Source organism: Canis lupus, chromosome 23, assembly GCF_003254725.2.
Source record: "Canis lupus dingo isolate Sandy chromosome 23, ASM325472v2, whole genome shotgun sequence".
Classification (NCBI taxonomy): domain Eukaryota; kingdom Metazoa; phylum Chordata; class Mammalia; order Carnivora; family Canidae; genus Canis; species Canis lupus.
The window spans coordinates 30,400,897-30,416,992 of NC_064265.1; the positions used below are offsets into that span (position 1 = coordinate 30,400,897).

The window sequence follows — 16,096 nt, forward strand, 5'->3', positions numbered from 1 at the left end:
CTGTCAGGACAAAGCCGGTGCCTACCCTGACTTCCCACTGCCCCCCTCCCCCATGATACCCAGCCCTGCTGTTCTTCTCCGTTGAACTGTATGCTTTGAAGGCATCTTTTGTTTCTCTAGCAACGCTTCCAAATCCTGAGTCCTATTCCCTCGAGACCGCGTCTCTTTTTAACAAAAGACCTGGTGGTGTTAAGTCATGTTGCACAGAGGAAATAATAATCATGTGCTGATGGTAGGAGTCAGCTCTGGGCAGAGGAGAGAGAGGAAGACCAGAGGTGGTCCCTGCTGGCCTTCCCAGCACGCCAGGAGCAAGCTGCCAGCTGCCCTCCCTTAAAGTTCGCCCTGCCGTGCAACTATTACACTGGTTCATACTAGAAGACAGGGCAGGAGTGGTTTCAGGGTTATGAGCAAGTACGCTTGGACTCCCAGCGTCAGCCTAGGGACTGTACATATTAATATTTGGGATCTGTACTCCCTTCGCTCCTGGAAAGAGAAGATGATCAGAGAGGCGAAGTTAATTTGCATCTGCCTCAACCCTAAATCTGAGAGGACCGGGTAGCTAATGTGCAGGTCCTGCAGTTTTAAATGCAGATGACATTTCTTCTGCAGGCCTGACAGCAGAGCGCTCGGTCACCAAAGTTCTCCAGGCCCCCAGAGTCGCGCCCACCAACTGCTCAGCTCTGCTCAGCTTATGGGGCTCAGCAATGAAAGCTCAGGAGACTGGCTTGGGAGATAGTTTGGTTTGCTTTGGTTTAATTTGGTGAGCTTCCTCATGCCAGTGGGGGAGATAGGTCTCTATCTTCATGATGCAGCCCAAAGAGGAGCCAGTCCTGGCTGTCCTGTTATAGGAAAAAGAGAAAAACAGTCCTCCCCAGTGAGTCTTTCCTTGATTCTGATGAGCCTTTTATTTTCCAAAGCTGGTGACAAAAATACGCACACTTTGGAGTCACGGGGACCTGGCATGGCATTCTGGCTCTTCCACTCTCCCTCCGAGCAATACGGGACAATTTATGTGTGAGCCTTGGCATCCTCATCTGTAAAATAGGTGTGTTGGAGTCAGGGTTAGAGATCATGAGCATTCAGTGAAGTCCTGAGAGTTAAGTATTTAGTAGTGTATGAGGCACAGTCACTGAGTTTCTATCTGTTTAATAATCAGCTTTTCATGAATAAAAGGCTCTGGTTTATGGTGCTTGCCCATTTCCCTGGTGTAAATACACTCACCGTGGCTGATATCAAGCTATCCCTACTGAGTGCAGACTAGACTCGAGAAGAGATGCATGTAGCATATGCCATTATACAGTGTTTCCACCACACAAATACAACAGAAATAACCTCAAGAGCGTGGATGACAGTGGTAAGTATGTATGACCTTCCTATTTTGAGTATTTATCAACTGAATTTTTCATATAATTTATTTAATTGTAAGTTCACGTAATTAAAACTTTCATGATGACTGTGTTTAACCACTGGCTCCGAAGACTCCTGAACTCTTTCCCAGTCTGCCTGGCAAGCCAAGACAAGCCAGCTCCAGCACGTGGGCTGGGCCCACCTCTAGGTGGTCAGTACACTCCCTCCCCTCTGCGGTTCCTGCCTGTGGCCCCCAGGGAAGATCAGATCACACGGAGCTTTCCCAGATGGAGACACGGAGCCTGCTCCATGGCAGGCACCATGCTCTACTTTTGGCCTTGGCCACCATCCCAGCCCTTGGCCTGGGCTAACCCTCAGCCAAGGTCCCAGCCCTTGTCCTGCTGCCTGATGGGCCCTTTCTTTCTACAGTGTGGGATGCTGAGCCCCTGCTAACACGAGAGGACCCCTCTCTGCTAAGCTGAGGTACCTACAGGGGAACAGTGAAGGGATCTCTGGCTGACTCAGGAGCTGGTGGGTTATTTTAAGACCCTTCAGTGAAGGAGATGGGGAAGCAGGGCCAGCGGCTGAGCTTTGGCAAGTCAGGGCCTATAATTAGCCTCTGCTTGAGGCTTGAATAAGCCCCTGGTTGTTACTAAACATCAGCTGGAGCAGGAAGGCTTCCAGCTTCCATGAGCTCAGTGCTACACCAGCCTCTAGGACAGACCTTTGGACAGAACTACCCCTCTGCTGGGCAGCGCCCAGTTTACCCTAGAAAGTGCTCCTGTGCTCAACCCCAAGTGAGAAGGAGGAGCAAGGATGCTGAGCAACCAGCTCCTCACTGCAACCCATCTTCCAGCAACTGGCATTTCCTACCAGACTCCTTCACAGATCGCTCCCTGCAGCCTCTTCCTGGTAAGGAGCTTGCAATCAACTAGCGAAGTCTTACCAATGAGCACACTGACTGGGTCCTGTGGTAACTGGGCAAAGCAAAGGCTGGGAGGGAGGACAGTGTCTCCAAATGCTAGTGGTGCCTGTTCTGGACAACAGGATTTGGGGTGATGGCATTTTCCACCATCTCTCTGCTGTACCAGAATTGTAGGACTCTAAATATGTATATCCAACATACGCTCCAGCGTGTTACTTGGTTTTCACTTTTTCTGCCCACCCCCTGGGTCCCAAGTTTAAAAAGCAGAGACAAATCAACAGACAAGATTAAGCTGCACCAAGGTGAAGAATTGTAAGAATTTAAGCTTCAGAGTCCCTCACTCGTGCACACTCCTTTGTGTTAGTCTTTTTTTTCCTTTTTTCTTAGAAATAGTCTCCCACATTGCATAAACCCCATGCCCCACATCTGCCCACAGCTGCCCCAGCATGGCCACCTCATCTAGAGTGACTGTAAAGCCGTCTCTACAGCAGTAGTGTTCCAGCCCACAGTCTAGACACCCGCTATGATTTGGTGTCCTGCACTGGAGTGAGTCATTTGCCATGGGCAGTGTTGTGAGAAATCAAGCAGGGTGATTGCCTTTGGCTTCCAGCTTATCATTTGAAAAATGGCATTGGCACAGTGGCATCCAAACACTGGAAGGGGCTTTTGAATGTGGGGACTGCCGCTGTGTGAAGACTGAAGAGAGGGCTCAGCCAGAGCGGCCAAAGCCAATCCTCAGGAACACCGAACACAGTCATGGCCCTCTGGTTGAACTATATCCAGCAGTATTAACTATATTTTCATTTTTTTCTGTTTTCTTGATGCTCTGGCATCTGGGGCCACAGAGCTAGCTAATCTTTGAGATAGTAAACCACTTGCCACATTATTGATGTGCAAACCAGCCGATCCTGAGCACATACCCCCATCTGCCTTCTCTTTCTGGCTCTTTCACCCCAGGAGGCAATAACTCTGTCCTAAACATCCCAGGTGGCTGGAGACCACCCCAGGGGCTCAGAGACCACTGAAATTCTTCAATCTACCCAATCCTAAACCTGCTTAACTGTCTACCCTGCCTCACTCAGTCCTTCCCATGAAAATCACAATAAAGGCTTCTGCCCGTGCTTTCCCCTCATCCTTTTGCCACCACCCCTGGCACTTCCTCCTATGGCCCTGCATGGTGTGGCTGCCTCTCCCCTTGGGAACTGTGAGTGACATATTTTTAATGTCAGACATCGCCTGATCTTTTGGCTTTGCCATATCAAAAGAAAAACAAAACCCCAGGTACATTCTGTAGGATCTGGGGAGCTGGTTTTGAAAAACTACTCTTCATGGCTTCATGAACCCAAACTGTTTGCACAATGTTTATGTTCATATGTATGTTTGGAGGGTGGTTGAAATTCTAGAGCCACGTTGTCCAATATAGTGGCCACTGGCCACAGATGGCTATTCAAATTTAAATTAAATTGGAATAGGGCACCTAGCTGGCTCAGTCAGTTAAGCAACAGACTCTTGATTTTGGCTCAGGTCATGATCTCTGGGTCATGAGATCAGGCCCCATGTGGGGCTCTGTGCTGAGCGTGGAATCTGCTTAAGATTCTCTCTCCTTCTCCCTCTGCCTCTCTTCCTCCCAGCTCATGAGCTCTCTCTCTCTCCCTCTCTTAAAAAAAAAATCTGGGGCACCAGGGTGGCTCAGTGATTGAGCATCTGCCTCCGGCTCAGGCTGTGATCCCATAATACTGAGATCAAATCTCACAGGGAGCCTGCTTCTCCTTCTGCCTATGTCTCTGCCTCTCTTTCTCTGTGTCTCTCATGAATAAATAAGTAAAATCTTAAAATTAAAAAAAAGGAGCCAGAAACTTACTGGTGGTTGAAAGCTCAGCACTATGACAAAGATTATGAACAAGTCTGCCTTTGAGTAATATTTTAGCTCCAAAACTCCAACTCTAAAGGCTCTTAAAAGACATCCAGATTTTATGCCTTATGGTTTATCTCCTCCTCACCTTTGTGGAGAGAGACACTTGAATTCTAAAAATATTTGCTATAAAAAAATGTACTCTAACTTCCCCAGAACCTCTGTGTCTGGTGGGAGTCATGGTGGGAAGTTAGGGAAGATGGTCCAGTGACCTTGTCTCCTCTGCTGTGTGTGGTCTTTCTAGGTGGGCGAGGCAGTCTTGGAAAATGCTCGGCTCATGCTTCAGACAGAGAATATCCAGGCGGGTGCTGACGACTTTAAAGAGAGGTAACATCTGTAGCAGAGGGGCCAGTCCCTCCTCTCCCCTAGACTCCTGGGCAAGTTGAGTAATGCTGTTCTGGGGTCTGCAGCATTCACGCCCAGCAGGACAGAAGACTGGAGTGGGATAATAGAGGTTCCAGGAGAGTCCAGAGCAAGGATCATCCAGCTCAAACCCCCTTACAGACACAAACTAGGTCCCAAGTGCTCAGAAATTTTGCACAGTGGCACCTGGTTCACAGCAGGGGTTCTCAAATTGTGGTATGCTTCAGAACCACCAGGAGGTCTCACCAAAAACATATATCACTGTGCCCTACCCTCTGAGTTTTTGATTCAACAGTCAGGGTAGGGCCCCAAATTTCCATTTCTAACAAGTTCCCCATGATGCTGGTCCTGCTGGTCCTGGGACCACACTTGAAGAACTGCTGGTTTTGAGCAATGCTTCTCAATTGTGGCCAGAATTACCCAGCTACTTAAAAATGCAAGCCACACAGACTAATTAAACCATAGTCCCTGTGGGTCCAGGCCTTAATATTTTTAACTCACCCGCTTTGAAAAAACACCTCTTTGAAGTCTAATACAGTGTTTCCTAAAATATGGTGTGTGTTGCATTGATGATCATTTTAAGTTGTATAAGGATAAACATCTTATTTTTTAAACTTATGTATTTTTAGAGTTTCCTTCTATTTATGACTCATGCAGTTGTTTTTCCATTATGGCACTACAATTTATAGCAGCAATTTAAAATTTATTTAATATAAAGAGCTTTTAAATTTTACTGATTTAACATTTACTTTTTAAGTAGATACATTTAAGGAACAATGTAAAGTAAATAACAATAGGAGAGAGACACATTTAGGGCAAAATCATGATGGCAAGTGAAGTTTGAGAAACACTGGTCCCATGGAGGAGTGAAAAGAAAAAGACCTTTCATTGATGAACACAGAGATTTTGAGAATATTCTGTGGGGAAGGTGTTCTAGATGTTGGGCAGTTGGCTGGGTAATGGGATAGTTATTCAGAGAACATTTACCTAAACTTGGTAAAGACAAAGAGGAAAGGCATATAGTTGAGAGTCTTTGGGGAAGACAGTGATCCATCTCACTGCCATTCTTATCTTAGGATAAGAGTATTGTGATGAAAATGAACATCTCTACCCTCTCCTCAGACCCAGAGTCCTTTCTTCTAAGACCAAGCTTCTCCATGTGCTAAAGGGATCTCCACTAGTGGCCACTCTGGAGTCAAAGAGACTCTTGATCAGCTAGGGGTGCTGTCTTGGACAACAGTCTGCTTGCCAAGGTCACAGGAGCACAAAAAAAGTGAAGCCATCATCCAGCACTGACAGCTTACTGCACAGTTAAAGACAGATGCCAATAGACATGAATCCATTTGTACTACATTTAAGATAGAATTTAATTGTGACGTTAAGTTAGGATCTGACCAATGAACAAATTTCTTTTGTTCATTCATTCATTCATTACATGTTAATACATGCCTTCATCCAGCCATTCAAAGAGAATAGCAGGGGCTTGGTCTGTTTTGTTCTTCGTTGTATTACCAGCACCTGTAACAATGCCACACACAAGATAGATGCCCAATGAATAGTCGTTGAATTAGTGAATGAATGAATGAATGAATGAGTTCAATAAATGTTTGAGTATCTGCCAGGCCCCCTGCCAAGTACTGGGAATGAAGTGAACGTAATCTCCAGGAGATCACAGTTTAATGTCAAAGACAGAGGAGTAAAGAGACAGGAGCATCAGTGGTTGTGCCATCAGTGAGATGAGACAGGTGACATGGGGACATTTAGTCTGTCCAGGGAGGGTTGACAAAAGAGATGATACCTGATTTGGGTCCTAAACTCAAGAGTTTATGGGAGTTGACCAGGTCAGTGAAGGAGGCATGACTTTGCAGGCAGAGGGGGCAGTATGTGCTAAAGCAGAAGGACATGAGAGAGCACAGTACATTAGTGGCCACTTAGCAGTTCATTATAACTGGGGCATTTGGAGTAAAGGAAGAAGGGACAACTAATGAGGCTTGAAAACCAGGGAGAGACCAAATCCTGGGGTACTATATCAGCCATACCAAAGAGCTCAGAAATGACCTGAGAGGAGATCCATAGAAGGGATCTGAGTAGCAGCTCATCATGACCAGATTTCAGTTTTACACAGAGCTTTGTGTTGGTAGAGAGGAGAGGTGAGGCAAATGAGCAAGAAGCAATGGGAGCAAAGGGGCTGGACAGATGGAAGGGTAGGGTCTGTACTGGGAGCAGAGATTGGAAAGGAAGGCAAGATCAGATTACTAAGGGATCAGAGGATGACACCTATGGCTCTGAGCAGATGGTGACCCGATGTGATTAAGGATGGTCCCTCTGGGTGCAATACTGTAGATCAGTTGTAGGAAGACAATCAGAGACCGTTATTGCTCAGGGTCTGCCTGGGATAGTGGACATGAGCAGACCTGAAGGATGGGTCAAAGAAATCATTGGCAGGGGTTGACATATGCAGCCTGGAAATAGAAGGCAAAGATAAGTGTCAGGTTTTGAACTTGGGTAATTTAGAAGATTTGTGGTTCTCTTGACTAAAATAGAAAACTGTGGGAGGGAAGTTGGTCTAAAATTCAGGGATAGATAATGAGCTTGGCCTTTGAGCAAGCTGAGTTAAGCTGATGGTAAAACAACCAAGCAGAAATTGTGGTATGCCACTGAAGATGCCGGGCCAGAGTGGCCTGCAGGTCAAGACAGGCAGTTCTGGGTGTCACAAGCACAGAGATTCTATTTGAAGACTCCAAAATGGAGGAGAATAGAAAAAAAGAATACCAGGATAAAGCTAAAAGCTTAACAGCAGCCTTGGGGGATATCACAGAGATGTGTCAAATGCTTAGAGGACTTCCATAAAACAGTTTGTGGCTCAGTCAGTTAACGATCTGCCTTTGGCTCAGATTATGATCCCAGAGTCCTGAGATCGAGCCCCGAGTTGCTGAGCAGTGAGCCTGCTTCTCCCTCTGCCCCTCCCCCTGCTTTGCTCTCTCTCTTTCCCAAATAAATAAATAATTAAAAAAAAAAAAAGTTAACAGCAGTCTTGGGGAATATCACAGAGATGTGTCAAATGCTTAAAGGACTTCCAAAAAAAAAAAAAAAAAAAAAACGCTCTGTAGGTCACCTAAGACCTCCCATAATATCCCGGAAGGGGCCAGGCTCCCTGGAGAGATAAGCAAAACAAGACTTCAGAGGCACAAGGGCGACTCTTTCAACTTGGGTCAACAGGGACCAGTCCCAGTGATATGGGTGAGTTTTCATTCCAGCTGGAAGGGCAGGACTCGTTTCCAAAAGGACTAAATGTTAATAAACATACAGTCCTTCATGAAGAATACATTTGGGTAGAAGATCTAATCCTACACATAGAATACATAAAAATGCTCCAGAAACCACCTCTTCAAGGTAGGAATTCAAAAGTGCGGGTCCAACTCTGAGGAAAGTCTCTAGGGAATATGCCACAGGGCCTGGTCCTTGGTTCCTTCATTTACTATTTTTACCTGCAAGGTGCATGAAAGCAGGTAGGGCAAAACGGCAGGAACTACAAAGGCAGGACGGGTAGTGAAGAGAAGAATGATAGAATTAGAAATCAAAATGATCCTAACACATTGGAACAATGGACCAACGAAACTGAAAGAGGATATACATGAACTCCTACTGTGGGTTCAAATACCAGGTGTGGCCAGAAAGGACAGGATAATTGGGCTTGTGAAAAATGCTCAGGGGCTCTAGGTGACAGGACACCCAATATTAATCAGTAGCAAACACAGCTGGTCAAAATCAAATGAACAAATACACAAACAAACAAAACCCCACAAAGCAAACCATAGGATCCATGATGAATAGAATTAGAGGGTTTAAACAAAGGAGCAGACATCTCCCGGGACTCTGAGCTAATCAGGCAACATCTGGAGTTTTGCATTCCAGTCTCTGTATCACATTTTGAGAAAGACATGGATCAATTAGAGCATTTCTAATCATTCCACACATATATCTGAAGCCTGAGGTGGGTGCTAAGAATTAAAGATGAAAAGGTCATAGTCCCGGCCGTTGATGATGAAGGGTATGGAAACCAATTTGAAGGATAGAGAAAGTGGAAATGTTTCACCTGTGGAACAAAAGGCTTGGAGGAAGGGATGAGGGGAAAAGAGAGTGATAGAAGAGACTAGACTAGATATTTATAGGACTGCCAGAAGGATCAGACTGACTTTGGGTGCTCCAGAGAGTAGAACTCAGACTCTTCCAGGAATGAAGACTTAACTTAAGCTCTTTAAGGAAGAAATTTGCAATTTTAGAGCTGTCCCCAAATGGAATGACGGTGGTAAAGGTGATGAGTTCCCTACCACTGGAAGTAGTTGAGTAGAGGCTACATGATCACCTATCAAGAATGCTGTCAAGAGAGGAGCCTGGGTGGCTCAGTTGGTTGAGTGACTAACTTGATTTCGGCTCAGGTCATGATCCCAGGATCCTGGGATGGAGCTGCACCTCAGGCTCCATGCTCTGAGGGGAGTCTGCTGAAGATCTCTCTCCCTCTTTTTCTCCCTCTGCCCCTCCCCCAGCCGTGTGCTGGAGCATGCAGTCTCTCTCTCAAATAAATAAATAAATATTTAGAGGGAGAAAAGAATGCTATTGAGGGATTGTCATTGGGTAGGAGTTTGAATAGTTGAATCCTAAATTCTCTTAAAACTCTGAAACCCTAAGACACTTTCTTCAATGAGGGATGTGAGATTTCTCCATTCTAAGGATGAATGAAGATAAGGTGTGAAATGTGGCTGAGGGGTACATCTGGGTGGAAGGCCATAGAAGGAAAGGGTAACACTGGGAAAAATTGGCAAAGATGTTGGGTGGTTTATAGAAAGAAGGCTCTGTGCAAGCCAGAGATCAAAAGAATCCAGTGGGGCAGTTTCAGATCTGTGTCGGTGTGTGTGTATGTGTGTGTGTGTGTGTGTGTGTATTATTGTATGGGTTCCAAGTTTTTAAAACTCAGAATATTTCACACATAAATCTAGGTCCCATTTCACTTGAAGAGAATTGGCACATCCCTTCCCACACAGCAGTTACAGGAGAGGCTGAGCAGCAGGTCCCCTTCCCAGAAGGATGAACTGTCCTGTGGGCTTCAATCCCCACCTCTCCCTGCTTCCCAGACCTGGCCCTCCATCCCTCATCTATATTCCCCACTTGGCCCCTGAAGGCATTTGGGTTTGCAGCCACAGTTTTAAAATTTCACACGGGCTCTTTGGAGACAGAAATCGTGTTTTCCATTTGGGGATCACCAGCGCATAGCCTTGTGTTTAGCAGATTCTCAGTAATGTTTGTTAAACAATCTTTGAGGGGGGGGAAGGATGACAAATCAGAATAATGGTGACATGCCAGATCCCCCTACCTGGATCTCAGCTCCTGGAGAAGCTTTCCCTACAGTTCTATGCTTCCAGTGCCCCATGAGCCTGGCAGCCTGTGAGGCTGGGTTGTCAGAAGTTGGCTGTAATCGCTTTCATTTTAATAAATCAACATGTAACACTTGCACTAACAGTGCCCTCCAAGTTGTCGGAATGGTGACTTTCAAGATTCATTAGTCTTATCACATAATTGGCCTGTCGGTAACATTTGTAATCTGATTATTTCCCCTTTTGGGTTGCCCACCTATGCTGATTAAGTTCCTGTATCTGCAGATATGAAAATGAGCAGCCATTTCGAAAGGCAGCGGAAGAGGAAATTAACTCTTTGTATAAAGTCATTGATGAAGCTAATTTGACAAAAATGGATCTGGAGAGTCAAATAGAAAGCCTGAAAGAAGAACTTGGCTTTCTGTCAAGGAACTATGAAGAGGTAGGTGGGAGCAGGGGCAACGCTGGGTTGGCTGCAGGCCAGAGGCACGCACCTGTCTGGCTGAGCTTCCCGTCAGTGATGGTAGCTTCTGTCAACCTCCCCATGGCGCTTGCCCAGGGCTGCAGGGAAACTGTGAGTAAAATGCCTCCCAACCCTTGTAGTGGGTAAGGTTACTCAGGGAGTCTCAAGCTCCGATGGCTTCAGGACCAGGCTGGGACACGAACAGAGGAGACAGCAGGTCCACACAGGTGAGTGAGGGAACCTGTGTCGAACTGAGTAGGACATCCCTACCTCAAGACAGGTCGGTCTGTCTGCCTTCCTTCCTTCCTTCCTTCCTTCCTTCCTTCCTTTCTTCCTTCCTTCCTTCCTTCCTTCCTTCCGTCCTTCCTTCCTTCCTTCCTTCCTTCCTTCCTTCCTTCCTTCTTTCCTTCCTTCCATCCATCCTTCCTTCCTTCCTTCCTTCCTTCCTTCCTTCCTTTCTTCCTGCTGCATTGAACAAACAAAATAACTCTGAAGATAGATCCAGGCTGCGGTTTACACGCACTCGTTCATGAAATTAGGTCAGATCATTGAGTGATAGGACTCAACAGGACCTCCAACAGCCATTTGGTCCGGTTCTCTGGAGAATGACACCAACTTTAAACCACTTGGCACGTGTCCTGTCCCATCGGACATCTAACGTGCTTTCCACTGAGAAAGTCAAAACCCACTTACCTGTGCTTACCTTGGGAAGTTCATTCTTTTGTCTGACCTTAGGCTGACCACAAGCCCTAAGCCCACTTCCTCCTGCCCTTAGTTCAGTCATCTGCCACCACTCTCCACCACCAACCCTTTGGTTACCTCGAAATCTCTCCCAGCCTACTCTGACTTTATGAAAAGTCATAAATTTCATCTTGCTGTTGTTGCTTCCTCTGTGTTATTTTGTGATGTATTTGTTTCGATATTTGCTTTGAGTGGGCCCCAGCTTGTGAGCACCAGCGGAAGAAATGCCTCCTTCTTGCAAAACTATGGCCCATGCACTGGCGGGAGGGCCAGGGACTTTGGCAGTCTCTGTGAAGCCCGATGTTTGGCAGTAGCAGAATGAGAAGCACAAGCCCACAGACCTGGGCTTCTACTGCCTGAAATTCTGTGTGCTTTCCTTCTCCTCTGAACTCACCTGAAGTGTATATTGTCATTTGTAGGATGTGAAAGGGCTGTACAAACAGTTGGCGGGGTCTGAGCTGGAACAAATGGGTGTTCCCATTGGCACTGGTCTGGACGACATCCTTGAGACCATCAGAATCCACTGGGAGAGAGATGTTGAAAAGAACCGGGCGGAGGCAGGAGCCTTGCTCCAAGCCAAGGTGAGGCAGGACCAGTGTCTTCCACTCTGCTCTGTGCAGGAGGCCAAGCAAAGGTGAAAAGCAGTCAACTTAGGAAAGAAGAAATGCAACAGTTTCAATCTCATTAGACATAAAAAAAAATGCAATTTAAAATAATAGCACTTTGTTTCCCTGTCTAAAGCAAGACATGTTTAAAATGGTAATACTTGATGGAGACAAGTGTGTGGTGAAGTAGGTTCTCCCCTATATCACTGAGGGGTACAAACCACTATGACACCTCTGAGTAATGAAATTGATGCTACATATCGAGAATCTCGAAATGCCTCTAGCTAACAGTTGAATAATCTGGGCACTATCCTAAAGAAATCATTGAAAATACAGATAAAGTTTATATCCAAATATATTCACTGAAGCATTCATTATAAGAATGAAAAAATTGGGGGGAAAACACATAAATGTTTAATAATAGGAGTAAGGCTAAGCCACAACCTAACCATGCAATGAAATACCGAGTAGTTAGTAGAAATATTTATGAAGCATTTATAACATGGGAAATACTCACATCATAAGGTAAAATGGGGAAAATAAGAGTACAGAAGGGTACATACCAGGAACCAACAAACTTTTTCTGTAAAGCACCAGATAATAAATATTAGGCTTCCTGGGGCCTGACAGTCCCTATTATAACTACTCAACTCTGCCATAGTAGTTGACAAAAAAATAACAAACAAGAATGGCTGTGTTCCAAAAAAAAAAAAAAAAAATTAGAAAGAAAACACTAAAATGTATTGGTGTTAGCAATGGTTGTCTTTGAGGGAGGGACCTATTTGACATGTTGAGATGTTTTTTCTTTCTTGTTTTTGAGTATAATGAAACTTGTTTTCAAGTTTTTCCTAAGCAGTATGAGCTACAACCATGGAGGGAAACATCTTTTATTAAACCTCATAAATAATAGAAATAACCAGAAAATAGAACGCATAGGGTTTGTTCCTCCCTTCTCCATCTCCCAGCCATGTATGACGTGGGGATTTTGAGCCCAAGGATGAGAAGAACAGAAGGGGAAGGAAAGTGTAAAGAAAATATGAAAAATAACATAGCTTTTAAAATTTTTTTGAGAGAAGGCAAGCATAGGGACTGTTCCTGTGCTTTGGGTTACTGTTCGGTGGGTCTCAATCCCCAGCTGCACAGCAAAATTATTCCAGAGCATTTTCAAGGATGCTCATGTCCAGGCCCCATACAAGACCAATTAAATCAGAAGAAGAGAGGGACTTTGTGATCCTTTAAACTCTGGATAATTCTAATATACAGACAGGCTTGAGAGCCACAAGAGTTTATAAGAACTACCAAAAGAAAACCAGGAGGATCTTTTCCATTTATTCTTCTCCCTTACCCCCTCAATATCAGCAGGGTCCCCTGGGACCCCCTTCCCAGCAGGGTCTTACCAATTCTGGATCCCCCAGTGTTCTCCAGCCTAGAAAACATCTCTATTCCCCCATTTTTCTACCCTCTATCCCCTTTCAACAGCCCCTTTTCTTTCTAACCTTAATTCTTTGGGCCAGGTCACTGCAAACTTTTTTTCTGGCAAATAGCGCCTAATAAACGGCACAAAATGCAGTCTCCCACCCCCAACCAGGTGAAAGGTGGAACAGCACAAAGGGAAAGTGAAACCAAAGCATAGATTAGATTTTGGTCTATTGCTTCTTTTTTAGGACACTCATGAACATTTATAACTCATGACCTTAGACATCATGCCATCCCCTTTCCTCACTTCAGAGGTGAGGAAACAGATCCAGAGAGGGCAGCTGACGTCCCGAGGTCACATAGCTGCTGGCAGCGCTGGAGTTCGGCTCTCTTGGCTCTCAGGCCAGGCACCTTTCCTCCACATTGGGCAGTCATTCCTCCTCGGCTCTGTTCCCAAAGCAAAATCTCTGTGGCTCAGGAGTTTGCAACCTTGCTCCCGTCCCACCCCTCCTGGGGCGTACCCCACACTGGAGGGATTCTTTCTTTGGTGAGGGGGGGAAGGGCATTTTAAATAACAGAAATAAATCCTGCATACTGTGAAAAAGAAGAAAATCCTGCACATTATTATTCACCCTTCACCCTCTCGGGAATCATCACCAGCCCAATAGTAATTCAAGCATTAATTCTGAACAGATTCATTAGTGTTTTTTTTTTTTTTTTTAATAGAATAATCTGAAAGCTACATCTCAGAGAAAACAGACAGTACTTGTTTTCATTTGGCTAATGCTGCCGGGGCCTCTTGCAGAGAGGCAGAGCTCAGAAAATATTTGCAGAATGAGTGAATTCCTCTGATCATCAACAGAGATCAGAACTGACAGCCAGAAGTCCTCCAATAAATAGTTTTGTCAGTTGCTGTCATGCCCTTGGGGGCTGACATTTGCCCATTCTGAGCACCCCTTGTTGGCTTCTTGGCAGCAAAGCATAAATGTGAAATGGCTTAGCACACACTCCTTTCAAAACCTTTTGCAGAGAGCATACAGACATGTATTTAATTACCTTTCAGCCTGGGGAAGCTGAAAATTAATTGACATTATTAATTTATGTCTTTGTTTAGGATTCCCCAGAAACTGACCCTGAGACAAATATTGAAGAGGAAACAGTCTGTCTGGAAGTTGTTGGGAGCGGGGGTACAAAATACCAGTAGAGGAGAAGCAGAGAAGGGAATCAATAAAGAACTCATTATCCCACCAGCACCCACTGTGGGAGACTGGACTCTGCACCCACAGGGTTTCTGGGGAACAGTACAGAATACAAGAGAGGGGAGAGGGGAGGAACCCGGGGTAGTAGTACCATCCCCATCAGACATCTGCCATCTGGTAGCAGCATGATCTTTCAAAGACTTCAGAGAAAGCTCTCCCAGGCAAAGGGGTAGAGTCTGGCAGTGGAATGGAAGGGGGGTGGAGAACAAACATGTTCTGGACTAAAGGTTCCTGGGCGATAATGGTGGATGCCATCAGCATCTGCTCCCAGTTATCTGCTAACTCCTCTTATTTTTAAATCATTAAAAGCTTATAAAGAGGTTCTAGCTAGGTTCTTTCCAGCCATAGCCAAGATGTTGGGAACTTTGGTGGTCTAGCTTTTGGAGCTTCTCAGGTTGTATAACTATGTTTGGAGGGGATCAGTTTAGTCCAGAGAATTTCAGGAGGATCTTCCAGCCTGGCCCTTCCTTTTCTGTTTGTTGCAGTTACCCAGTTCAAGGTATTTGGGGATGCTTGGGGAACTGCCGACAACATGCCATACCAAGTTCCAACCTTCCTGGCTATCCATAGAATACATTCTCCAATCTGCAACCCACAGATCCTAAAAAGACCACCTTGGGGAATATAGGAGAGCCTCCAACATTCCACCTCTTTCCTGGTATTCTTATGCTGAGGTATTTCCGTTCTGCAACAAGCAAGAGAAGCTCTGTTTTGCATTCTTAACCTCCTCCCTGGGATCTTCCTCCCAGGGTGGGGCTCCACACCCTCAGTCCTGGAAGTCTCATCTCTGTCCCTTGTTCACTGCAGTGGGAGGATGGGTACAATAACCAAAGGCCTATCCAATTACCGGCACCAGCTGGTGTGGTGGGGTGGAAGGTGCCAAAGAGAGAGATTTCCACTTCCTTTCAATAGCCCCCAGGGGCCGGGAACCCCACAGCAGTGCGCCCATGCTCTCTCTTCTGATAGTGGTCTGCACTTGCCTCAGATCAGGTCAAGGCATTTGTGGTTAGGAACTTTGCTGGAGCTGTAACCATCATGCCTTAAACAGCCAGGATGACAGATTGTGGAGACGGTTGAAAATGAAGAGAAGTGAACAGATTGAGATGAATCCTGAGGTTTCTGGTTATTGATAGGCTTAGAGCTGAAAGAGACATTAGCCACTGACTAGAGCAGCGCCCTCTAACAGCGATTTCTGCAAGGATGGGACTGTTGTGAGTCTGTGCAGTTATCCGGTATGAGAACCACTGGCCACATGTGCTTCTTGAGCACCGGGAATGTTCCTGATCCAACTGAGAAACTGGATTTTTAATTTTACTTAGTGTTTATTAATCTCTGTTTAAATAGCTATGTGTGGCTAATGGCTACCATATTGGACAACATAGGTCTAGATCTAACCATGAGGGGACTAGGAACCTTGGATAACATGTCTCCATATCACCCACATTCACAAACAATAATTTGCCCTGAGAGGACAAATATTTTACATAGGCTTCCAAGTCAACACCTCTTTGCTTGCTTGTGCAAAGAAGAGTGGATATTTTCTTAGAATATATGAAATTGGATTAGAATGGGTTTCTGCTAGTCAACTGGGGTCACTGGCTCTAGATGGCAAGATAGCCCAATGTAGTTTCACCATGATGGTCAATTGGGAGAGTTCCTTTCAAGGAGAATAGAAAGAGCAAAACCCCTAAAA

General features: G+C 45.4%; 1 protein-coding gene and 1 long non-coding RNA gene across 2 annotated transcripts in view; one reads left to right on the forward strand and one right to left on the reverse strand.

The window, feature by feature from the left end:
* Positions 1-16,096, forward strand: part of BFSP2 (beaded filament structural protein 2) — a 59,982-nt gene that overhangs the window by 29,386 nt on the left and 14,500 nt on the right. Inside the window, exons 2-4 of the mRNA XM_025449114.1 lie at positions 4,429-4,511; positions 10,205-10,361; positions 11,543-11,704. Coding sequence (XP_025304899.1) covers positions 4,429-4,511; positions 10,205-10,361; positions 11,543-11,704 — 402 coding nt within the window. The remainder of the gene's footprint in view (positions 1-4,428; positions 4,512-10,204; positions 10,362-11,542; positions 11,705-16,096) is intronic.
* The window catches only part of LOC125753412 (uncharacterized), a 68,300-nt gene continuing 52,967 nt past the window's right edge, over positions 764-16,096 (reverse strand). The window contains exons 2-3 of the long non-coding RNA XR_007405170.1: positions 11,518-11,735; positions 764-1,034 (exon numbers count right to left, since the gene is read on the reverse strand). This is a non-coding gene — a long non-coding RNA (uncharacterized LOC125753412). The remainder of the gene's footprint in view (positions 1,035-11,517; positions 11,736-16,096) is intronic.